Genomic DNA, 26,081 nt, shown 5'->3' with positions numbered 1-26,081 from the left:
AATACCTAGTTCCCTGTTAGCGTAACCTCACTAGTTTGGCTTTGAGTGAGAGCAAAATATTCATTCCCTGAATCAAAACATCCATCAAAGCATCGTATGAAATCAATCTGAACCTCCTTGTCAAGAGCAACATGAAAATTATGGAGGGTACCTGAGTTGTCCCCAGGTGTCAATCATTTAAGAGCTGTAAAGATTCTGGCTTACTACAGGAAGTGTAAACATAGTTGAGAAAACAGCCTATCGCTGCAATCTGCCCTAACAGTTTAATTGCCTCTGTGGTGTACACACATATAGTTACAGCAGGGCTTCACTTCATTAAATTACAGGCATTTCCCAACTTTCAAGCTTAGATATCATCTCATCCTCTTTCTAATAGAAGAAAGAGTTGTACACACAGGAGAATTTACAAAACTTGGTTTCTTGCGGATCCCTGTGTAGATTATGCCTCATCTGACAGTAACACAATGCAGGCTAAAACCTTTCACTTCAGTGGAGGAACCACCTGTGAGGTCTCCCTCTTTCTCTCCTACACAAATGCTTATCTAATGAAACTGAGTATCATTTAGACTTAACTCATATGAAATTAAGGTAAGTCTGGACATGTTCAAAAGCTATCTGGGGATTGGTGACTGGTGACATGCAGACAACAGGATCACACTGGCCTTGCATCCTTGAAGAAAAAAAAAATAATTATGCAGCAGTGATGCACGCCTGTGTATTTTTTTTCTTGTTAATCTTAGCTGGCTAAGGATGTTAAAATAAGGGAACTTGTAAAGGAGAAATCACCTGAATCTTTTTTTTCTTTCATGATAGCTAAGTATGCCATACATGATGAAACTAATACTCAGCCCCCAAAAAGTATATACCAAAATCTTGTCAGCCATGGAAAAGAAACCATTAAAAAATGCAACTTCCCAAGTACCATAGTTTTCCAAGTAAAAGCCCACATTCTTCCGTAATGACCTCAAGTGAGACACACTAGGAGATGGCAACATAAACTTTGGGATTATCACCCATCTGAGTCACTTACAACCCGTTTACGTCTAGTTGAAGGCTCAGTGGTTCCAGCACTATTTATAACATTTTGTCTCATCTTGCAAGGGTTTTTCCTCCTTGTATCAATAGTTGCCAGAAACCAGAAAGATTTCTGACATGCTAAAGTGACAAAATGCTATAGGTAGCCTTGTTCAGCAGCAGAATACTGAAGCAACCAACAATCAGGTCTATCAGCTTTAAAATATGTGATCTCTCTGAATAGGAAACAGATTCTAAATTTAGTTAGATAACATGCAAAGTTGCTAACTAGTTTTCCTCCTTGCATTCTCCTCCGAGATTTATTCTCACCATCGACCTAGGTTTGAAACTTGTACGTTTGAGACCTATGCTGCAAGACTTGTTTGTGATGTGGCATGACAGACTAGGATTAAAATTACTTTATTTTAAAACTATAGTTCTGGAACTCTGCTCATACAACCCCAACTACAAGGCAAAGCAAGCAGATTCACTGTCATGTTGAGGGTAGTTGGATCTTTCAATCAAAAAACAGAAAAGGACCATGACCCAGGTGAAACACTATTCACTATCTGCGAACTTTAAATTTTAATGCTTCCCAACAAGCACCAAACACAATTGTACTGAGTCTTCACTAATTGTATTGAACGTCACCCAGCTGGCCTTTCCAGGAATGCAATGAGCAGGAACATGAAAGAGGGAAATAAGGCTTCTCCTATCTCCTGTCCAAAACAAATTCAGAGAGGTCTCCTACTCAATCCCTTTCAAAGAATCAACAATATTTAAACCAAGTCCACTTTCCAACTAAAATCCAGACTTTTTAATAGATATGTTTAGATTTCCTTTTATTCCCCAGCCCTGAGGCAATATTAACCCTTGGGTGAGATGCCTGTAAGTGACAAGTGTGGAAAGTTCTGCAGTCATCTTGTCTAAAACTTATCATATAAATCTTTTTTTTAAAACTTTAAGAACAAAACAGTTTCTCATATAAACACAGACCTTTTTTTCTTAAAAAAAAAGATATCAAATAAATCTTGCCTAAAATTATGGCAACCATTCTACTTGGAGCATCAGTGAATCCTGCCGAAATGCAAGACTGCACCCATGCTACCCTGGTACGCTAATTTTGTCATCCAGTTGACTATTAACCCATGGTTGAGTAACTCAAAAGTAGGCATAATTTCATATATAACATGACTGCCCCCTTGTGTCAAACTAGATCCCCTTTCTTTAGCAGGGGGATTTCCCACATCATCTCTAACTTATTTCTCTTTTCTTAGTATGAAAAAAAAAATTGTAGTAGTTTCTTGAGTATGAAACTAGACCTCTGCAGTTCTTGAAACTATGACAAAACAAAATTTCCAAAGTGACACAAACCTAAATCATTGACAGGTTGAAGAGGGGAAGAAAAAAAAAAGAAAAAGGAAAAAGCTGTTTCCCTCTTAAAGGCTGTTTTCTTTCAATTATAAAGTTAATTCTACTAAATCATATAGCAAGACTATTAGCTAAATTCACCAAGTTAGACGTGCAGTGTAATTTAGTACTAGTTCTGAATACAGAAGCCTACGTCAACATGCGCAACATACAATACTACAAGGGGAAAATTCACAAACGGTGTCAGAGGTCCAAGTGAGCGTGTAGGTGTATACAGGATATATGCTTACATTTAAAATTATTTGCTCAGACAAAACACCACCTTTGCTGAACACGTTCAGTTTGTAAGTTCTTAGGGATTCATAACGGCTGTACTACTTTTCTAATGGGAATTTGGTCTTGTGCATAACTTACATATATTAACACACTGTGCATGTGTTTGAAAATATAGAAGTTATTTAAAATGTGTTACAAAATGAATAAGGGGCCAAGATAGGTATGTGGGGTTTATGCAGGCATCAGTAACACATGTGGCACCTGTGAAGTGCTAAGCAAGGCTCTGGACTCAGGCACGGTAGGAGAGCACTGCCATCAAGGAAATGGACCGATTTTTATGCTTCTTTTCCCTTTGGTCTTTTGGTTGTTTTGTGGGTTTGTTTTTTTGTTTGTTTGTTTGTTTGTTTTTACAGCCAAGAGGGTTAATGTCAGTGGGAGTCTGTTGATGATGCTGGCAGATGGCAAGTAGTCAGAGCTAGATTAGATGTTTGATGCTAAGAACCAAGGGAAGAACTGGATGCCTTCCTTTATAACTACGGTAAAGGATATAAATAAATAAATAGATAGACAGATAGATAGATAGATAGATAGATAGATAGATAGATAGATAGATAGATAGATAGATAGATAGATAGATAGATAGATAGATAGATTAATAGGAGAGTCCCTCTGGCTAAGGAAGACAACCTTTGAAAAGCAGAATAAAATTGAGTCAGAAGACTGAACTAGAACTTTCCCCCCACAAAAACCCAGGCCACAATACAGCCACAGAAAATGCCTCAGTTTTGCCCATTTCACCCATCTATCAGTCTTTGGCAAAGCTAAAACAAAAGCACTGTCATATGAATTGTTATCCAAACTACCAGACTGCTTGCCCCTTGGCCTTCATCACTGTCTTCAGCTCACGGATCTCCCCTTCAGTTTTCCCTTGGTGCTCTCTAAAGTTTGTGGAACCATCAGGGACTCACCTTTCTTCTAAGGAAGCAGCCATCGCTCTGTCCTACTGGCACATGCCCTGTGTGAGCACACACATCAGTTAGGAGTGATGGTAGGCAAGAAGAATATTTTCCTATCTGCAGAACTCCGACGTCTTCTCTACACAGAAGTCTGAAGGCAGGATGAAACACTGCCGTGAGGAGGTACGGTGGGCCAAGGTGTTCCACTGAATCTTGGAAAAGGGAAACACCGAGGGGGAAAGTGAAGAATTGAAAGTAAGCAGATATGAACTGAGTTAAACCAATGGAAACAAGCAGCATGTTCTAAAATATTGGTATTCTTCACACCAGATCTCACAGTTCTGTATCAGGAAACTGGAAGCTTTTGAGTAGAAACATCGGAGGAAAAAATGACGAAGTCCATTTCCTGTAAGTTGCTTCTTCTGAACACACACCCATATCCAAAAGTTCCTAGAGGCGTACCAAGTACCCAGCTGTCTGGAATGCAGCACCACAAATTTAATATCTGAAAAATATGAAGCTATCGAGCCAACTTTAATAATCTGAGTCTCTGAAATACACCAATGCCAACAGAATTAAAGGCATCACATTCCAAGCATAAATGTGTCCAATAGTATCACCAAGATCAGGCAACTTTTCTCCCATATCCTCAGCTCATTTCCCCCTTCTGTCACTGCTGACATGACTATCCTTCCTGTTCACTGAAGCTTACATCCTTCAATTACTCTCTTTCCTCCTTTCTCCTTCTCCCACAACCCATCTGCTTCACCAGAGCATCTCCAAGACTTGTCCCCTTCCTTTCCAACCCTCCCCCCCAAAAAAAAATTCATTTAGGCATTTGTAATGCTCTAGCCTTTCAATGAGCTGACCAGAGGAAGCACAGATGGGACATGGGTAAGTCAGTAATTAAGGTACAGCTTTCCAACTTATTTTGCTTTCCTACTATCTAAACTCTATCTTTCTCTTTTTTCAGTTTCTCTGCTAGATCTGTCACTCCTGCCACATGCACTTTGAATGCCTTCTCCATCCCATGTAACTCTGTAGAGCTATCGATCTCATTTCTCTACTGCATGTTTTAGATGTTCTGCATTCTACACAAATGCCCTGCTTAATTTGAGAGGAACTGAACTCAAAAGCTTGCTATTTAGATGTGAATATTCCCAGACTTCAGATTCTTGGCTTATTTTAATCCTTTCCTCCTTTTCTCTCTTTTTTTTTTTTTTCTTTTCCAGTTCTTTCTGACACAGGACACCTCACGTGCATAAAAATGTCATTAACAAGTGACAGGCTCCTGCTATCCAAATATTTCTAATAATTTATTCTTTTCTCAGGGGATCTGCAAACCTACAGCTCAATTAAGTATGATTTAAATTGAACTGCTTTTTAAGAAGTTCCTACCTTTAAACTGTACTTCCCTCAGGAAAGGAGAGAGTTCCTAGATGAACCATGCCTCAAGTATTCCATTGGTGGTAATGCTGCAAGGCCTATAGTATACATTATTTGCCAGTTCATAATCTACAGTAAAAGAGCAAAAGCCTTCAGACAAAAAGACAGAAACAATTAAGAGCTCTAATAATCTGATCCTGCTGTTTGCAGCACACAGTGTTTTAAAATTATTAATGTGTTTCAATATGGAAGTGTTTTACCATAATTTAGCAAGCCTGAGACCTACATTAAGATGTAATAATGATGAATGGATGAGACACAGCACACACACTTACAGAAAACCTCAGAGTACTGCAGAGTAAAGGAAGTTCCCCTGAAGACCTGGCAGGTGCCACCACGTGGGTGGCCTGGAGAAAAAAAAAAAAACAACAAACCCCAATATATAAAAGATCAAGATTCTAGAGTGTAGCAAAGGGTGTGGATAAGAATGCATTCCAAATTAGTGTCTGAAAATTTTACATAGACAGGACTGGATTAGGTTTCTAAAATAAAAAGCAGATGGACTGAGAACACTTACTAAATTCACTAGAGAACAAATACACTGTGGTTGCATCCCTCCATTATTTATTATCCCAGCAGACATTTTAGGACTCAAACACAGCTATTTCTTGTATAGTACTTTTCCATGCACACGGTTCTCAGCACAAGCTCCATATACACCAGCAAGCGCACAACAAATCCTCTAGGACAAAGCACATAGGCAAATCCCTTCTAAATAAAGACACTTCTCACAAAGCCTAAACATTTTGAGGTACTGAGTAATTAAACGACAGGAAGAATAATGACTGGCATTTCAACTGTTTAGTGTAGTTATCACAGCGAGGACATGGACGAAGTTTTGTAACATCTGTTTAATCATGCATCTGACTTCTTATTTCCCCTGCACTTCCTATTCTATGGAAAAGGTAATAACAAGAACCATTAAATGTTGCAGTTTGAAAAATAGTCAAGAGTAAGGGGTAGAAAGAGAAGAAAAAGGAATAATCAATGTTTGTGCTGCTGAACCAGAATTTCTCAAGATCAGAGTGTGATTTTTTTCTAAAAACAGATGAGTACAGGAGAGCTCATGATAATCCCAGTTTCCCAAATTTTCCTCAATACTGTGCTAAGATACAGTAGTGCTTTCAGACAGAGCTTTCTCTCTCAGTCCCTTTTCAGGAGGAACAGGTACAGCATAATATCTCCAGACTGGACTCATTTTTGTTTGTATGCATACAGACAACCACAGCAGGGTTCTAAATTCAGAGTGGGGTTTCTGGAAACCAATACAAGGAAAGCACACACATGTAGCAGCTCAGCATCCTAGGCTTTAGGTAGGATGGGAGAAGAAAAGGATGCATTTCACCTCTGCAACCTCCCTATGCTCCCAACACAAAGCTCTTGAGCACTTCACATTCAACAATGGAGGGAATTTGACCCCTGACTTGCAGACCTAGGTGAATAACGAATGCTTCATACAAAGCTTGTTTTTTCAATTTTTCAACCCCAGCTGTGGTCAGCTAAGCACTGCTGCCAGCTCATGTCGCTAACAAAAGGAAAACTGACATCCCGCACTGCTCTGGTGCTATCCTGCATATCCTACCATCTGTGGGACAGCCCAAGAAAACCTTCCATTTTGTGTTAAAATCAACTTTAAAATAATGGATTGTGAGGATTTTCAAACCATTCACCACTTCCTAACACCTATGAAGACCACCATACCAAACCTACAACTTGAGAAGAGTTATGCTCAGTTTGAGCACTTCTGGATCCCGCTCTTAACTACAGAATATTTTTTAAACAAGCAAGGTAGGGCTCAGCAGCCATTGAACAGAGGCTAACTTGCACGGAGAAAGCCCGTATGGCAAACATGAGTATAAACTGGTTGCCCTGGAACTCAGTTAGTACTTTTCTTTACACAATATTAAGGAATGTTGTGATGTTTTGGGGTACCCTCACCAAATAAAAATGAGGAAATAATTTTTAAATACTAGACTTATTTCTATAATGAAATAATACCCTTTTAAAAAGCTGTTTGGTCACAATTTTTTGTAAAAAAAAAAATAAATCAGATCACATACATATGGGGTCAAATTTTCAGCAGCACCAGTATGACTTTGGTGTCTATGATATGTTCTCAAATTCTAGCCAGTGTCTAAATAGGTATTGTCAGATGTAGATGAACAAGTAATTTCCAAACATAAGAGATCTCAGGTCTCTGTTCACTGCCCTTCATATTCCTGTATGTAAACTAAACTTTTGTAGTGACCGCAAAACATTTTTGATATCCCCTGGTGTTTACCATTCAAACACAGCCTGTATTACAGATCTAGCCTGCCTGAAAGTGTCATCCCTCAAAAAGTCACTGCACCTACAAAATGCAGCACAACCTCTCATAAACCAAGGACTGCATAACAAATGTTATGTTTTTGCTGTGCTCTGCTCACTTTATTGGCTCTCTGCAGGACATCGTGTCACACTGAACATCCCCTGCCTTTATTTTCAATGCTCAAATTCATACAGGCCCAAAATTCCTGAAAGATTAAGCCCCTGGGATCCCCACCACCCCCGCTAATTCCCCTTTTCAGGAACAGTGACATTTATGTACCAATGACACGTGGCTGCATAGGAGATGGGACTTGGTTGTGGGGCAGGCCGCTGACAAAAAGGACACGAAGACAGACCAACCACAATAACAGTTACCACTTTCAGAACCATTTCCCTTTTGACAATATATTTATGCATTTTATATGTGGAAAAGAAGGAAAAAAACCTGAACATAAACACACCAGTTTTCCTTGGGAAAGACAGACAGAGGAGTAACTGGACATAGCAACAACTAGCTTCTGTATTTACTTTTATCCCAAGAGGCACTCAGTAACCACAGAAATGGGTGTGATACAGGAACCTGGGAAAAACACAGACCAAAACACAACCATGAGCAACAGGTCAGGTGATAAGCTTAAGTTGGCTAACAGGCAGACAACTACTCTAAAGTATTTAAAGTATTTTGTCTGCAACACAAAGAAAATGCTTTAGCTTTTCCCAGTTTAACTTCCTGCAGTGAGTAAAACAAACATACAGTTCTACAAATGGAGATGTCGGAAAGTCCGAGACACTAAGTGAAATCACAACTATTTTCAGTCCTTGCAGTCACATGAGGAAAGTAAAATTCAGTCAACAGCTCCATGACCTCCCACGGGCTCTCTGTCCCGGACGAGCAACCAAGGTCAGGCACACTGCACTTCATGAATCCAGCATCCGAGCTGATGCATACAACTCCCTGCTTTACAGCTCTGCCTTGGATTTGGCAAAAGTTTCAAACAAAACCTTCCATGACAGTAAGCTTTGCTACATCAGTAGGGTGTTAAGCGTACTCCACCATGTTCTTAACATCAGAGAAACATCATCAATAGTCATCAGAAACAGCAGCTGCAGAAGAAACTCTTTAATGTGTCAAAGCTGTAAAAGGATTTTCAGAGAAATACAGCAAGAGGAAAATAACTAAATTAATTCCGAACTGGGACCTGGTTATACTGGGAGCAGCATTTACTTGTGAAAAAACCTGCAACTGCAATATTTAGCTTTGTAAGGCTGTGGAATGAAGTTAATAGGAAAAAATAAACTTTTATTGATAATGAGTGCAAGCGATTTTCAGATCACTTTTACCCACAGAATACAATTTCCTCAACAATTACAGTATTACAGCAGGTAAACTAGCTCATTTACACCTTTTGGAATTGTTTCCCTGTGTGTAAATACTGTTACAAAAAGGTATTTTCCTTCAGCCTTGCTGTCCTGTTGCACTATTCAACATATTTAAACCAGCTGTTGTTTTCCATTTTTCCAACGTAATGCACTTTACTACAAAAGATGCTCTCAGAAGACCTTATTAGAAATTAAATGTTATCCAAGTATTAAAATACAAAGGTCCCTTGGGTCACACATGCTATTAGTCTTTAATACCATAATGATCCATGCCTGGATTTGATAGTTGAGCCTGGAATGAGATTATTATGTCAAAAATACATTAGACGAACTATTTGCTTGTTACACTGTGTTGGTTTCCAGCTCTGTCTGACCCAAATACAGACACGGATATCTGTAACTGCAGTCACATCCACAGCCATCATTTCACTAATGAAAAAAAAAATGTTTACAAACACTAACATTTTGACCAATATTAGCACTATAACTTTGCTAAAAATGCTCGTTTACTAGTTTGTACCTGCAAATGGAATAAATCTGAGTGGTCAACTATGTCTCTTGGTTAGCACATACCAATCTTTACAGGCATTCCTTCAACCTTGTGCTGATACCAGATTGACTGCTGCTGGCGAACCGCGATGCCAAATCCAGTTATGCTTGCTATACTGATTTAGCATAGTACATGCAGTATGTGTGGGCATAATACTCCTCGTAGATTCTGAAGTATGCTAATTTAACTGCTATTTAAAAGTACTAAATTTTACAGCTCCATAATGAACATTTTGTTACCACATTAGTAGAAAACTATTATTTTTCATATACATAATAAACCATTAAACAAAATTTCTGTCCCATTTATTGGATAAAATAGCTCCCAACAAAAGAAGTGGACACATTATAAACTACTCAAGTTTTGAACTTCTTTTGGTGTATTCACCACATGTAAACAAAAAGTAAAGCCATCCTCCATCCTAATAACAGAAAAATAATTTTTATTTATGCTTTGAATTTTAATTCTGGAGTTAACTCAAGGTGATAATAAATTGGATTTTTTAAAATGCCAGATAGAAGTGGGACATTTTTATTGTGTCCTGCCCACCCCCACCCCCCAAAAAAATTTTTCTTCGCACTTATTATTCTGCATGGTGCCCAAAGCAAACACTGATAAAAGTTAGTAAGTGGGGAGTTGCTTGTTGTTTTTACAGCATACGAGCTCTGTACTTCTGAGTCACTAAGCAGCTGGAGTCTGGTTTAATTACTTAACATCAATCAAGATGTAAAACAGCACTTGGAAACCAAGGAATGCAACCTTCATCTGCAACACAAAAGAAATAGCTACGCTATCTTAGCTTCTGCCTAGACGGTTTGTACACCAGGAAAAGTCAACACATTACTTTTATACTATGTCAGTAACATAAAATAGCCAAATAGTAATTTTATGCTGGACTTAAATACATCAGTGACAATTTGTAGTACGGGAGAAAAGATCACGAGAATATTATTTCATAAACACTTGTAACCTCTAACACAGAGCGTATTTGTCCAGTACTATCTTCTGGCAAATAGCAGCACCACTATGTGATAGCACTTCCCTCTCCAATAAATAAAAAGAAAGTTAAAATAAAATAAAAGGAGAGATAAAATTCCTGCCTGAGTTCTTCACATGTTCACTCTCTAAGCTTGTGAAATAGAATTCTTTTATTGTGTTTTTGCTGACATTAGGAACACAGTACAGCAATGCTGCATTCAACTTGCTGGAGCGCTACTGCCTGCCTTCTACAAGATCAAAGGAGATGACCTAATTATCCCTTCTGGTCTTCAGATCTATAGATGTAAACTACACACTCTATCTAATCTATGAAAAAAGCAACCACCCACCATAGTACACAAGAACTTCTGCCTGAAGATAAAAGAAACACGTAACCACATGGGACAGATGTTAGCCACATTACTTATTGCACTGTCTGAAGCGGCTCTGTTGCTACATTGTTGAGGGTGAAATAGATGCCGTGAAGATCTGCCCAAGCCTTCGGCACATCTCAGGTAGTCCATCTATAAAAAACAAAGCTTATAGATAACTGCCTATATCATGGAAGACACAATCGGTCAACTTTAGCCAACTCTGTAGCAGACGTCGGATGCAGAACCCAAACAGTTCGTCTGCTGGGATCCTGCACAGAACACCACCAGTCCCCAACTCAAAGAGCTTCCAATCTAGGTGTAGGATGACAGATTAAATACGTACAGACAGACAGATGCAACAGCACCTGGAAACAAGGTTTCGCATTTGTCTCAGCATAGCAGTTGGTGCAGTACTCTTCAGGTGCAGGGAAGATTTTACAGTGATTTTTGAATCAGGGCAGCTGCACATGAAAATGCACAACACTGGTACTATTAGCTTGTTGCTACAGTGGAAATACCATAGCTTTTTTGGCCATGCTTCTAGCTGATGACAATACCCATAAGACAGAAATAAAGTTCTTATAAAGTATGACAAACATACTAAAGTACCCGTTTGCCTTTCAACATTTAAGAGACAAGGTTGCTTGTGTCCTTCTACTACAACCAGCTGGCTCTTGAGCTGCAGACCCCCTCTGCAGCACCCTAAAACTGGGACTACCTAGCAAACTAATAACATCTTAACTTAAATCAGAGATGCTTTGAGTCCTTTTTTGATGACTATACTGTGTTGATCATTGCTTACTCAAGGGATTAGCCATATTTAGGACGGGACTGCCACAGCTCTTTTCCCCTTCCATGCAAGCTGCAACAAAACACCAGAATGGGACGATGTCACTGAAATCATTACAGTGTCTCATTTAACTGCCATTCTGGAGTTTCCTTCTGAAAAAGGAACTTTCCTGATTGCTTGTTGAACCAGCTTTAGGGACACTTCATATCCTCAAGGAGCTCAAAGCAGCTGAAGAGATGATAAAAGTCAGATTCCTGATACGTCCAGAGTTCTAGGGTCTATTTCTATGACAAAGTTTATGGTCAATTTATAATGAAAGCACAGCATACAATAATGCTTTTCCATACTAAAGGGAATAACTCAAGGAAACATTCCACCCTTTTTTAGCAAACTATTAAATCAGCAGAGATCATAAGCAGCAAAGCTAAGGGAGTTGAACAACATACTGAAATGTGCCAAATGAAGAAGATGATGCCCAGCGTACAGCAAGTACTGAAGACTCTCCTGTTGCAAGTTAAGTAAATGACCGGAATAACAGCGCATAACAGTAACCAGTGATGGTTGAATATTAAGCCCTGGTCTTAACTCGAGCATATTTTCACATACAGTTGCTATCACTGCTGTTCTTCTAACATGTCCTGTCATTAATGATAAAATAAACCCTACGCAAATCATGGTTTAAATACTGCTAGCAGTGTTTCAGAGAAAATTCTTGTGACAGCAGAACTCAGCCAGTACATCTGGCCACTCAAGCGTAAAAAAGAAATATTTGCTGAGACTTCAGAGGGTCATTTTGGTATAGAAGAGCAAGATAAAAGCAGGAATCTTTTCATATACGAGCGAGCAAATCAAAGCAAATAGGGACTCCACTCACTGGTAATCCAACAGAAAAGAGACAGTTATAAAACACATTCAGCACTGTTTGTTCTAGGCAATGTGGTTATATCTCATGCCAACAGATCATATGCTGGTAATTAGAACATAGGACACTTAATAAAAATGTTAAAGAAAAAAGAAAGAAAATACTATTTCCAAGAAAAGCCAGTGGTAACTGCAGCACCATGGACACTGCACTCGGTGTTTACCAGTAGACTTTATTTCAATTACATTTCAAAGTGTTCAAAAGCATTCATTTCAATCATTCAGAAAGATCCATCTGTTATCATTTCCTCTTAATGTGCAAGCTATTACAAAGCAATAAATTTATTTGCTTAATTATTCCATTTATCATGCTGTTTAACAAAGCAAGGTTTATTTTTAAAAATGTCTGCACCATTGGAGACTGCCATTTACTCCTAATACAATCAATGCCTCTCTACTACACCTGAGATGCTGACAGAGATAGAGAAGATAAAGCTGATGTCACAACACAGATTTTTTCAGGAGGGAGATACAGTTAACAAAAAAAAGAAAGTGTTTTTTGTTTTTAACCTAATGATTTATTTTAGTGTAAGCCTACTGTATTAAATCTATGATCACAGCAGTATGCCATTGCAAGACCACCTATGCAAACTGGATCCTCGCAAATCTATGGGCCCTGATGGGATGCACCTGCGAATGCTGAGGTAGCTGGCAGATGTTCTTGATGAGTCACTCTCCACCATCTTTGAAAGGTTGTGGAGGACAGGAGAGGTGCCCGAGGACTGGAGGACAGCAAATGTCAATCCAATCTTCAAAAAGGGCAAAAAGGAGGACCTGGGGAACTATAGGCCTCTCAGCCTCACCTCCGTCCCCAGAAAGGTGATGGAGCAGTTCATCCTAGAGGTCATCTCCAGGCAGGTAGAGGACAAGAAGGTTATCAGAAATAGTCAACATGGATTCACCAAGGGAGGATCATGCCTGACCAACCTGATAGCCTTCTATGATGGTGTGACTGGCTGGGTCGATGAAGGGAGACCAGCGGATGTTGTCTATCTTGACTGCAGTCAGGTATTTGACACTGTCTCCCATAGCCTCCTCACAGGCAAGCTAAGGAAGTGTGGGTTGCATGAGTGGACAGTGAGGTGGACAGAGAACAGGCTCAACAACAGAAATCAGAAGGTCGTGATCAGCGAGGCAGGGTCTGGGTGGAGGCCTGTCACTAGTGGTGACCCCACCAGGGGTCTGTGCTGGGTCCAGTCCTGTTCAACATATTCATCAATGACCTGGGTGATGGGACCAGAGTGTAACCTCAGCAAATTCGCTGATGGTACCAAGCTGGGAGGAGTGGCTGATACACCAGGAGGCTGTGCTGCCATCCAGCGAGGCCTGGACAGGCTGGAGAGCTGGGCCGAGGGGAACCTGATGAAATTCAACAAGAGCAAGTGCAAAGTCCTGCACCTGGGGAGGAACAACCCCACGCACCAGCACAGGCTGGGGGCTGAATTATGGGCAAGTGGCTCTGTTGAGAAGGACCTGGGAGTGCTGGGGGGCAGCAAGCTGACCCTGAGCCAGTAACATGCCCTTGTGGCCAAGAAGGCCAACAGTATCCTGGGCTGCATTAAAAGGAGTGTGGCCAGCAGGTTGAGAGAGGTTATCCTTCCCCTCTACTCTGCCCTGGTGAGACCACATGTGGAGTACTGTGTCCAGTTTCAGGCCCCCCAGTTTAAGAAGGACAGGGAACTGCTTGAGCAAATCCAGCAGAGAGCTACCAAGATGATCAGGGGGCTGGAACATCTCCCTTATGAGGAAAGGCTGAGACACTTGGGTTTGTTCAGCCTGGACAAGAGAAGACTGAGGGGACATCTTAGCAATAATTATAAATATCTAAAGGGTGGGTGTCAGGATGATGGGACTGGGCTCTTTTCAATAGTGCCCAACGACAGGACAAGGGGCAACGGGCACAAGTTGGAACACAGGAAGTTCCGCCTCAATATGAGGAAAAACTTCTTTCCTGTGAGGGTGCCAGAGCAGTGGCACAGGCTGCCCAGGGAGGTTGTGGAGTCTCCTTCCCTGGAGACATTCAAAACCCACCTGGAGGCGTTCCTGTGCCCCCTGCTCTGGGTGTGCCTGCTCAAGCAGTGGGGTTGGGCAAGATGATCTCCAGAGGTCTCTTCCAACCCCTACCATTCATTATGTGATTCTGTGATCCAGAGATGACCTTTGATTTATGTTTCAATTTCTGCAGTAAATTTACATTATTTTTAGAGGTATTATTTCCCTAGATAATTACTCTTATTAAGAAGCAGAAAGAAATATAAAACATCAGAACTGATTAAAGAAACCACTGACTAATGAGCTACTGAACCCTGAGAATGGGAAGCTACAGAAACAACAGACATTAACTTAGTTTTGATTCAGTAGCATTTCTGAAAGATTCACGTCAAATGCAGAGCTCTTTAAACTTCTTTAAAGAGGAGAGAAATATTTATATAAAGATATATTAGATTGAGAGTTCTTCCGTTTTTTTCTTCTCTCCCTTTTTCAGCTCAATTCCACCCACTTCTTCTCCCTCTATCCCCATTTGTATGCTTAGAAGCTCAGTTAATTTAATTTGCTACTTCAGCTACTGCCACATGCGAAGTTAAAAAAGGTGCTGAAATTAAACAATCGTATGAACACAGGGAAAGAACCTCTTGGTAGCTGAGGCTCAATTAGGAGTAGCATCGATCTTCCACTGCTTTAAAATGCAAATAGAACAAAAGACCCAATGAAGTGAAACAGGGAGCAGGATACAATAGGGGAACACACTGATTAGAGAGAAAGAAAACAGTGAGAAGTCCAAAGGAGAGGTGTGGTATTGCTACAGTGTAGTTTCCTATTTCACTTTTACAACAGAACCAACTACAACAATCATTAAACAAACAACATACCCTGTGTACTGCATTCTTCAAACTGTTACAAGTTCATTTTATAGGCAAGATCCATAATGGCTAATTACACAGATTGCTCTGCTTGAATCTGCATCTTCTGCTTACAAGACTTCTCACATAGAAGGAAAAGTGCAGTCACTCTTCCATGAACTGCTATCTTATTCTATATTTCTGCATGCACCTGCTGCAAATCTGGTTTTTTCTATGACATTTTAATCACTTTCCTGTTTGAACATCAGGTCTCAAAGTGCTTCTATATTATTTTTGTTTCCTCAAAGTGGTAGTGACAGGTGATTAACTGGTACAGTAGTCTTTCCACATGAAAGATTTCCCATTTCTAATTCCACAGAAATAGGGCTACATTCAGTACAATACTTATTTCAAAACAGATTTAAAATAGAGCCAGAAGTAGGACCTGCAAAAAAACACACTTGCATTTTTCTTATTAGACACAAAACCAGTCCTGTTAAATTCAGTGAGAATATCCACCTACATTTACAAAAAGAGAATAATTTTTGCATAAACAAGCAGGGCACTGAAATTCAATTTAAAGGGGACTTTAGGCCTAGAAGCCTAAAGCCCTTTGTCATAAGGGCTGAAAGATGGCATTTTCTTTCCATGACCTAATACAAGTGAGGAAACAAACTTAGCCTCGTTCTCATTTTAAGCCACAACGTTGCCAAGTGTTTGCCTGTTAGAAACACAGTAGGTACCCCACACTTCTATAAAAAGGAAATATTTTTCATAGAGTCAGCTAAAAGTCACTTTCCAGTTCCATACCTTCAATTAACTATGTAATATTTACTCATGTATTTATGACTTTCAAAAATTAATGTTTATTATGGAGTCACCTTTCTGTGGTTTACAGATAAGCTAATTCATATGTTGCAATAAATATACAATTGACCAGGAAATAGTTCTATGAATCCCAAATCCAAGCATCCTTAGGTAAGTATTTTATATTATGCTTCCACTTCTGAAACTGTCTTCATGCTTCTGTTCCTCTGATAGAGTATGAGTTGCTTTTAAGACCTGAAACTAGAGATATTTGCGCTAATTTGACTTTTCATAGCTGCTGCAGTATTTTTGTTAAGTACTTGGGTTTAGACTTGCATATGGTTGCTTATTTCCTTATCAACAAATCTGGATCAATCACACTGTATGTATGGTTGCTTTAAGGAAATAAATGCTTCACAGCTGGGGATGTCAGAACAAAATAATTCATCCTAGATTCTCTCAGGCAGAGAGTAACTTCCAAGCCTGAATTAAAAACACTCACAGACACAGATCTGAAATGATTAACCACTTTTATTATTCAGAAAAGTAGTATGTGGCTCTGCACACAGAGATATACCTACTGCACAGTTCTAAATTTGATCCTTAATTCTATGCCCACATGTCTAACATGAAGGTCCTACTAACATGTGCAACCAGCTCATAAATATTTGTTTCCTAGGACTTTGAAATGAAGGATGAAAAAGAAGCCTTTGTCTAAATAATTCATGGGTATTAACTGGTCTTCAGCATCCAGCAACAAGGGTACCCAGTGAAACGCAGCACAGCAGCTTGCTTTTCAACCACCTCAAATGCCAGCAGAATGCACAACCCAACAGGAAAACAAGCATAAGAATATTTTTCATTTCAAAATATTTGGGAGTATCTGTTACCTGAATGCCATTATTCCGACTGACAATACAAAACACAGGGTTTTCACTAACTTTTTGCCAAACCCTTATATCAATAGGCTGATCTGGCATTGTTTGAGGCCTTTTAACAAACTGCATACAAACTAAATGCACTTCTAAGTGAACAGTCCTCAGGTTCTACAACATTTGGGTACCCATGCTTTAAAGAGACACATTTCAATTAATATTTTATCCAGTTTTGCATTTAATCCAATTTATCCAGTTTTGAATCTAAAGCCAAAGTCTTGAAAGAAATTACTTTCATTTTCTTCCACCCTAGCAAAAAGCCAAGTCAAGCAATATATGGGGACACATTTTGTACCATCCCATCACTCATGACCTAGAGCAATCTAGGAAGAATTCAACAAAGGTTACAAGCAAAAATTAAGGGCATAACAGAGAAATATAGAAGTTACTAAAAGACTACGGTATTAATTTGGTAAGGTTCTTCAGCTGATACACATTACCTATATCTTAAGGTCTCCCACAGAGAAAAAAAAGAAAATCTCAGCTGTTACATGAGTTGGACTTAGAAGAGATGGAGCAACTTATTATTTGAAATGTATCAATGAACAATGAAGGTGACAACGAGAAATAACTAGAGCATTCCCGAATCCAAAAAGGATAACAAAAACCCCTAGCACCAAAGTTTTTTTCTTTTAAAGTCTGCAATGTTGTGGTAAATTAAAGTTTAAAAAAAGCTACGTAAAGGAAACTTCTAGATCTGGTTTTGCCACTCCGTTGTTCTTGTCTAAGACTTGAGGAAATTTATTACTTCCTCCTCCTGCTTGTACCACTAAGAATGCTGCCAGAATACAAGTCTCCTAAATCCTATGCCTAGAAATATACATACATTTAGATGATTGAGCTGAAAATGCAAGTCCTTTTGTCTGAGGGCAGGGAAGACTCCCCACAAACCTACTTTGTTTTTTAAAAAATACCCTTCTAAAGTGGCTATAAAAAGTACACCCGTGCTTCTCTGCTATTTATACTGTATTGGAAGAAGGCCTGAAAATTGCCAGCAGGCGTTTCTGCATGTTTTGTACCTCAGAAATACAAGTATGCCAAGAATTTTCATCTGTGGTTTCACTACAGAAACCCTCAGATTTCTAGGAATAGGAGGGGGAAAATTTGTCTCATTCCTCTGCTAAAGGACATACTGTCACACACCTACTATGGTAAATAATAAGCATTTGTCAGGAGTTTGAATTAACAATGACAGATTTTTTTTTTAAAGGCATTTGAATAAAAAACTTTTGCAATTCTCAATTTTTTAGAATAATCTGAGAAACTGGAAATAACATTTTACATAAAAGACACATGGAAAATCTTATTTTAAAAGGAAAAAAAACCCAACAAAATAAAGAATACAGGCCTATTTCAGATTATTTTTATATACCACAAAGCAGTAAAAGATCAAAACAGATCTTTTCTTCCAATGCAGGTCCTCATTTGACCATTAGAGAAGGTGCTGCTGAAATGCAAAGGCTGCTATTTCATATAGGTATTTTAAAATTTGCACTTTGCAGCTATTTCCCTGGAAAATGGTGGTGGAAGTAATATAATTCTCAATGGGCAAGTACTCCCACACATTGTCTCCATGTGAAAATCTTGAGCCTATCAACCACCAGCTGCCCAAAGACATTAACTAAAAACTAAAGCCTTGTGTCGCAGCCAAATGAACTTTTCTTTAGGTCAACATGAAGATTTACTGGCACTCAGAACAGTATACACCAACTTCAAGGTAAAAAGAGTTTGATGCAGATATCTGAGATAGCCCTATCAGCTCCATATTTCAGCTCCTCCCACCTGAATTGGCTTCTCTTGTCTAAGTCAACTAATGCACAATTCAATAGCCTTGACTTACTGTGAGATGTGAGTTATTGGGGTCAACAGTGTCTCACCCTCCAGGTCAAGCTCATCGGCAAAGCTGTTGGTCCTGATGAAGGGTCCTGTGTTCACATCTAAAAACATCGGGCTTTTTTTCACTGTGAGGAAACATGTAGATAACAGTTAAAGCAAGAAAGGTCTACCACTCATTTGGATCTCTGAAACATCATACATTTTAACAGAATATTGAAAACAGAGGTTACTACAGAAGAATTGCTTATACTGCAGAGTTCATAAAAAGTAAAACTTTAACTCTTCATCTACCCGAAGAATTTAAACTTCTGCTGAGTACTTAAAGCTTTTTTTTTGTTTGTTTGGTTTGGTTTTCTTGTTTTGTTTTTGTGGTTTTTTTTTTTGTTCATACTCTTCATACACTAGACCATGGAGTATCTATATCATAGGCAGATTCATGCATTATAAATCTTATTGTAAAATACTCAGCCATACCCTGGACCACTGCTCCACAGCAACAGTGCATGGGTGCAATTCAATTACAAAATCAGTTCCTTTTTGTATCATCTCTACTTCATGTTTTAGTTTATAATACCAATTACTGGGGTGTAATTACTGTGACTAAGATCAAGAAACCAGGCCTGGATCAACAAAAGAGTGTAGGCATTTTCACAGTGAGTAGTCAGCTCCTGTCACGCACCGTCTTAGCTGGTCTACTGGTTCCTAATCCCTCTCACACTTAGGCACAAGGATGCCTCATCTTTGAGCCCAGACAAAAGATAGGCAGCCAGATGTTCAGTTCATCCAAGGTGAGGTCCTTAGTGGGAAGGCCATTTCACAAAACTTCTGGTATTAAAAGCTTTTAGTGGCAAAGTTATTTGTATACCAACACCTTTGTACATCCAAGAAATTAGGCAAAGCATTACAGATTTCATTTTTAAACTCTGGCTTCTAAATTCTGCTAGACTTTAACATTAAGAACCCTAAGTGCTTTTTGCAGCATGGTCCTGACATTCATTAGAGAAGCCAAAAAATTTGCATATCAGTAAAACCACTATTGTATGACTGTAAATTAATTTCATAGGGAATAAAAACAACAAGTAAAATTCTGTAGAAATCACAGGCAGATTGTGACAACTCCATAGAAATCTTTATCTGTACAACTGGCTGGATCATTCAGTGAAATAACTATAATGTTGTAATTTATGAAGTATCTACTGTATTAAATAGTTTATAACAATAAATAATGCCCTGCCAAAATGCAACATGAAAGCTAAAAGAATACAGCAGAAATAGCTAACTTCAATGTAGCTGAATTTAGTGAGAAATAAATTCATTCTCATGTGAGTGTATCAGGAAACAATTTATTTGTTTTAAATACAACCATCATACTCAACTAAGTAGATATCCTCATATGGCATAAATAGATTTGAACTTTTACAAATAATCAGAAGAGAAGATGTTATTATATCATCAGGTACGTGGCCATTCAAAATCACAATGGGAATGTCTGCTCTCCAGAAATTTTAATAGGAGAGGAAGACATCTGATATCACAGTGGGGGGGGGGGGGGGGGGGGGCGGAAAAAGAGACAAGTCCTAGGAGATAAAATTATTAAAAGCAGAAGCCACTTACAATGCTTAAAAATGTAAATTCTATATAAATTCTAGAAATTTTAGTAAATGTTACCTTTCTATTTTTTATTTTAGTGTCACGTTATTTAATCACTTTGCTGTAGCCATCATCCAAGATAATGGCTGTGAAACAAGCAAAATAATTCCAGATTGAGATATGCAGCAAAATGTCTTTAAAACAGACTCATTTTGGCTTTCACTAAATTAATTTTAACTGTTTTCATTTCTACAACATACAAATGAAACTTTCCAAGTTTCTAGGAAAAGAGGACTCTCAGCCTTTTTAGTTTTCCTGATGACAAGTGGTAGAACTGCTGAACCTAAAACCATGTAAAAGTGCTGAACGGTCACTAAACTGCATTTATGAGAGACACAAAACACACAGTAAACAAGTGGATTTGCAGAAATGCCTGTTCTTGGATATTCACAGTTATTGCTTTTCAGTTTCACGGGAGGGGAGAGAAGTGACACAATGAAGAAGGAGCAAGAAGTCAAGACTGACCCTCAGCCTATTTTAAAAAGTGCTGTTATCTGAGAATACAGAGAAGAGCTGCTTAATGTGAGGCCAACATGGTATCTCCCTCCCTCTTTTTATTTTAAAATGTTCTAAGATGATCCTAACCAAGATCAGTCTGTTCTGGTGACTGGTGCAGCCCTCTGCTCCTTATGCTCTCATTCTTAAATGTATGTTGCTACTTCCAGCATGAAGGAGGAACCACTCCAAAACACTGCCATGCAACCTCCTTGCACAGAAGAGAGAAGGGACCAAGAAAAGAACATGGCATTAATAAGAGCTTCCCTGACACAAAGTGCCTTGAAACAAGGCTCAACAGAGCACTAGGGAGCATATGCCGCCACAGCGTATTTTTTTATTTATAAAAATAAATGTATAGCCATTAGCCTTTGGAGGAGTCTTTCTCACAAAGTGTTAAAAAAAAGTATGTTAAAAAAAAGACACTAGATTTCTAAATAAGTAGGCTAAAGAAAAAAAAAGGAAGCTTTAAAAACCCATTTTCAATGGATAATAATGAGAGAAAAGAAACAGGAAACAGGTGTACCAAGGGATATTTACTGTAATTCAGGGGTCCCCAAGTTTTATATTCTCTATTTTTGATGGGTAGCAGCAGCAATTATAGTAACAGGCATGACTATCCAACTGATAATGCAAAGTACTACTTTGAAACGGCAGAAAATGCACTCCCCATGATATGAAAACGCCTGCTTTAAAACAGGCTGGACGGGGCTCTGAGCAACCTGCTCTAGTTGAAGATGTCCCTGCTCACTACAGGGGGGTTGGACAAACTGACCTTTAAAGGTCCCTTCCAACCCAAACCATTCTATAATTCTATGAACTTTCCATTGAGGATTATAAACACAATAACAAGCAATTACTGATAGGTTTTCTATATTACTAACACAATTTTATATACACTATGACATGCATGCAGATGCTTTTCTGGTAGCGGAGTATTTGGCTAGTAAGAGAAAGTATTTTACACTTCGTCTGTTGCAAGCACAAGCAAAAACTGAAAATACTTTAAAGCTTTTTTCATGGAAAATCTGAGTTTTAATTAATTCATCTAGAAAATACCTCTCTTCTGCAGAAAATGTCATTTTTTTTTTATTTAAACATTTGCCATTCACAACCTGGACAACTTCCCGAACTCAGAATTCTACTGACATGCCTAGGTTTTCTTTAAAAAACAACACTATAATATTCTGTGCCTCAGCAGGCAACTCCAGACAGAGCATTGAAAAGATTTAGTAATTAACAAAGGTTATGGAGCAATGAAATATTATGAGCTTTACCTGGAGAGGAAGGAGCACTGGAAGACTGCTGGTCTGCAGAAAAGGATGGCCAGGAGCGGTGACAATCTGAGTCAGAGTAAAGATGCACATAAAAGAGAGAGGGGTGGGGGGAAGGAAAAAAAAAAAGAAAAAAGCTCCAGACATGCAGCTGAGGAGATGAAGACACACCTAAAATACAGTGTGTTGTACCTGACATCTTCAGAAACAAACTAACAAATACTGTGGAAAAGAGTTTGTATGAAACGTCTCTAGTGTCCATTACATGTTAGCAGAATATTAAATCACCACTAGGGGAGGCATCGTTGTCTCTTCAAACCCATTCTTCACAACATTGTCACCTGCTGCAAGATATTCCTCCCTACATGCCAGCCCCATTTTGAGGAAAGTAATCTATATGTTTGCCCCTTCCTTCCTGCCTTAGGGTTTCCTCAAGTGTTTCCCTTTCCAAAGTGTACAACCTCATACGGGTCAGACCCCTCTTGCTCTGGTTCATACCGTTCACAGTGTAGCTAGCTCCTGGTCAGATTTCAGTGCTGTCAGGTGGACAGAATGGCACTGCCAGCCACATCTGAAACCACCTGACACATCCCAGAAAAAGCGTTTGAAGCTGCCCACTTCAACATTTAAGCCAAGTGCCTGCCTCAAGCTGAATTTCTTGGGGAAAGGTTTCAGGCAAGCAACAGGAGTCAATGATGAGAAAAAGACTCAGCAAAACTTAACATTTATGCTATGTTTGGTTCTTTTGAACAGTGTTATCCTTTTAATAACTATTTCATTAAGAAATGTCTGTAGACTTGCACACTGGGATAGAGTGATATTTTTCAGAAGTGTTGTCTTATTTTTACACAAAGTGGAAAACTCTTAAAATATAAATGTATTAGAGTTAAAAAATCTAAACCCGATTTTGCAAGTGTTCTGTCAGTGCTAGGCATGCTCCAGCCATGGCTCTTGAGTCTCTGTTGAACTGATGATGCCAGGAGAAAGGAGGAGGGGAGAATCTCTCATTGCACAAGTTGGGGGATCTGGGAGTGTGAAGACTTGAATATAAGTGGGCAGCCCAAAGAGAGAACCAAGATTTACTGATTGTGAGAAAGCAGCATATGGTACGTGACTAGAGGCTTTCTGAGGACCAAATTAAAGTTGAACAAGCATCCTTTATTCTTGTACGTCCTAATTTCTTGTTTCTGAGCTTTTGACTTGGCAGCTTCAGTTTTCTGTGTAGGTAATCTTATTCAGAGTAAGTACAAATACACTCTCTCTTCTATTTCTTTGAGTCACTCTGAGGAGAATAGTGTTAGGTAATCTCTCAGGTCCACTGAGCTCATGCTGCCTGGCTTCGAAATAGAAACTGAACGTATGGTGGCTGGCAAAGCTCCCCTGATATTTCTCCAAGATGAAGAAATTTCTTATTAATGTAAAACAGGTGACTTTATGGCTGTTGCTGCTCTCCTGAGCTTGTTCCACCATGCTCACCCCCAACAGAGATGCACCACTTGGAATACAGGTGAAAAGTCGCAACCAGAAAATGGGCAAATCGATGATCGGTCAGGGGAGTCAAGGAGATTCAGTTTGCTTTCTGCTATTTTACACCTTAATTTACCTGTGTTTCACATGGTTTAAGAAGAGAAACTGAACCTTGTATTTTCACACAATTTCATCCAAGCCTCAGCATCTTTGCATTCGATCACTGAAAAGAAGCCTCTGTTATGTTTAGTGGATGCAGAGCAGGCAACTTACAGGTGGCTCACAGCACTCTCACTAAATCACAGAGGTTTTCTGCCGAGACCTAGCTCTAATCCTGGAGTCTTTGGGGAACACTCAATTGTTAAGAAAGTGCCTAAGCAAGCACATTAGAAACATTACAGGACTACATGGCTGCTTAAGTGATCACAGAATCCAGACAAAGAATAAAATAAATTATTTCATTTATGGGTCCCCATCTGTTCACAAATATCTACAGAGCCTTTTTACAGGAACAGATGCATGTCCTTCAGAACGCACACTGTTAGAAGTCGAATCTGGAAATTTTTCTTCTATCCCAATCTATTAGTTTAGAAATTAATTTTCAGCTACATGCTTATATAATGACTGGATGAATTATACTTTATTTACACGTAGATTATCTTTTTCTATTGGTTATACATACACATGAGCACTTTTTCCCAGTTATTAGAAAAACCCAGAGATCATCTACTTATATAAATGAGTGTTCACTTTTCTCTTTACAATGAAACTGTGGGTGCAATTGTGATGACAAGTGTGAGAATGTACATTTTTGCCCGTCTAGATCTCCTTGGCTGAAAACTATATGGCACTAGACACACATGAAAAGCACTGCAAACATTACATTGTCATAAGCTGGCATGCCATAGACAGAATTATTTTCCTCAACTTACCAAGCAATTTTAACATTCCTGTTTGTCCTGTATACTTGTAACAGTTTAGAGAGAGCAGAACACAGATAAAAAAAGAAAAAAGATAAGTGTCAGAAGAAATTAGAGAAAATCCTTTTATTGAAAGCTATAGAGCTGATTTTTGAAGTGGCAGTAGTGGGCTGCCTGCAAATCGTATTGTCTTTTAATCAGCTTAGAAATTGAGTCATAAAAGGTGGCACTTCACAAATCTAAGCATATGTACCATTCATTGATTGGACTGTTTTGAAGAAAGGTATCTGTACTCAATGCCTGAGACACAGACCAAACATAGTACTTGTCCACCTTTTAACAGCTATGTCATTTCTACCACCAGATGCAATTTGCAATCATTCCTTAACAGAGGCCGACAAAGACTGGAAAACCATGGATGTTACAGAACAAGACAAGGCAGAGTACCAAAAAAGTACATGGAAGGTGAGACTTTCTGCTTGAATTAAAATATGCCTGGTGCCAGCCCACATTGCTATCTTGTTTAAAAGGTCATTAAATTTAATCAGGTGAGCCAAATTTTTGAGGAGGAAAAACCTAAGTACTTAAGGTATCTACAATCAATAAAACACACCTTAAAAATTAAACCTCATTCTTGATGCCAAAATTTGAGCAATACACATTAAAAACTTCTAATAAAAGTACATTTGTAGAAAGCCACATTGTTATTTTGGAAGTTCATTACAGCTAAAGCAACTGTAACTAAGCTATTAATTATAAGGTGACTATCAAACTCCTTTCTTCTTTTTCCTCATACTGTACCATTTTGTACACTTGACAGTTAATACAGATGGATCCACATTTTTCTTAAGTACTTCTGCTTTCAAAAGTTGATTCACAGCCTACTCCACTGAGCAGATGGCAGGAGCACATGATGGTTTCATGTAGCAGACTATGTTCTGTACAGCCAAGACGTGTCAATCCTTTTTGGTTGAGGCACAAGCACAACAGTAACACATCTTGGGTAAATTTTGTGTGGAAAAGCTGACAGCTAATCCCTGTAGTCTCAATCAATTGCAGAATTGGGGAATGTAGGCACCAGCCTCAGAGACAGTAGCTCTTCTGGCAGGCAGAAACAACAAATAATCTCAGTTTGTCTGTAGTGGGGCATGCTTGTTAAAGGAATGGTTGAATCTCATGCAGACAAGCCAGCAACCGAAGTCAAAAAGCAAAGTATTCTTGCTTTAGAATGACAAGAGCTTGCCCTCTTCTCATCCTCTCTCCTACAGATATTAAGAGAACCTGTGTGTAAATCACTAACAGAAGCCATTATAGTTACTGGCATTTTATAATGGAATTTCTTACCAGAATTTTCATATGCTTCAAAACTGAAATCAGGTTTCCTGTCCTCAGTCACGTGGTCATAAGTGATGTGTGGAACAGTTAACATCCTATCTGGAGAAGAAGGCCCATTGTCCTTGTCTAACTTAAATTTCTTCTTTTTAACCTAGAAAT

The 26,081-nt window shown here is 38.9% G+C and overlaps 1 protein-coding gene across 2 annotated transcripts in view; it reads right to left on the bottom strand.

The window, feature by feature from the left end:
• KCNQ1 (potassium voltage-gated channel subfamily Q member 1) overlaps positions 1–26,081 on the bottom strand; it is a 377,552-nt gene that overhangs the window by 233,688 nt on the left and 117,783 nt on the right. Inside the window, exons 10-12 of one of the 2 annotated variants that reach the window (XM_064452526.1) lie at positions 25,932–26,073; positions 22,204–22,269; positions 18,786–18,906 (exon numbers count right to left, since the gene is read on the bottom strand). In XM_064452526.1, the coding sequence (XP_064308596.1) occupies positions 18,786–18,906; positions 22,204–22,269; positions 25,932–26,073 (329 nt within the window). The remainder of the gene's footprint in view (positions 1–18,785; positions 18,907–22,203; positions 22,270–25,931; positions 26,074–26,081) is intronic. The other variant, XM_064452527.1, reaches the window with a different exon arrangement.

The sequence above is a fragment of the Phalacrocorax carbo genome, chromosome 5 (genome assembly GCF_963921805.1).
Source record: "Phalacrocorax carbo chromosome 5, bPhaCar2.1, whole genome shotgun sequence".
Lineage (NCBI taxonomy): Eukaryota > Metazoa > Chordata > Aves > Suliformes > Phalacrocoracidae > Phalacrocorax > Phalacrocorax carbo.
This window is presented reverse-complemented; position numbering and strand designations above follow the sequence as displayed.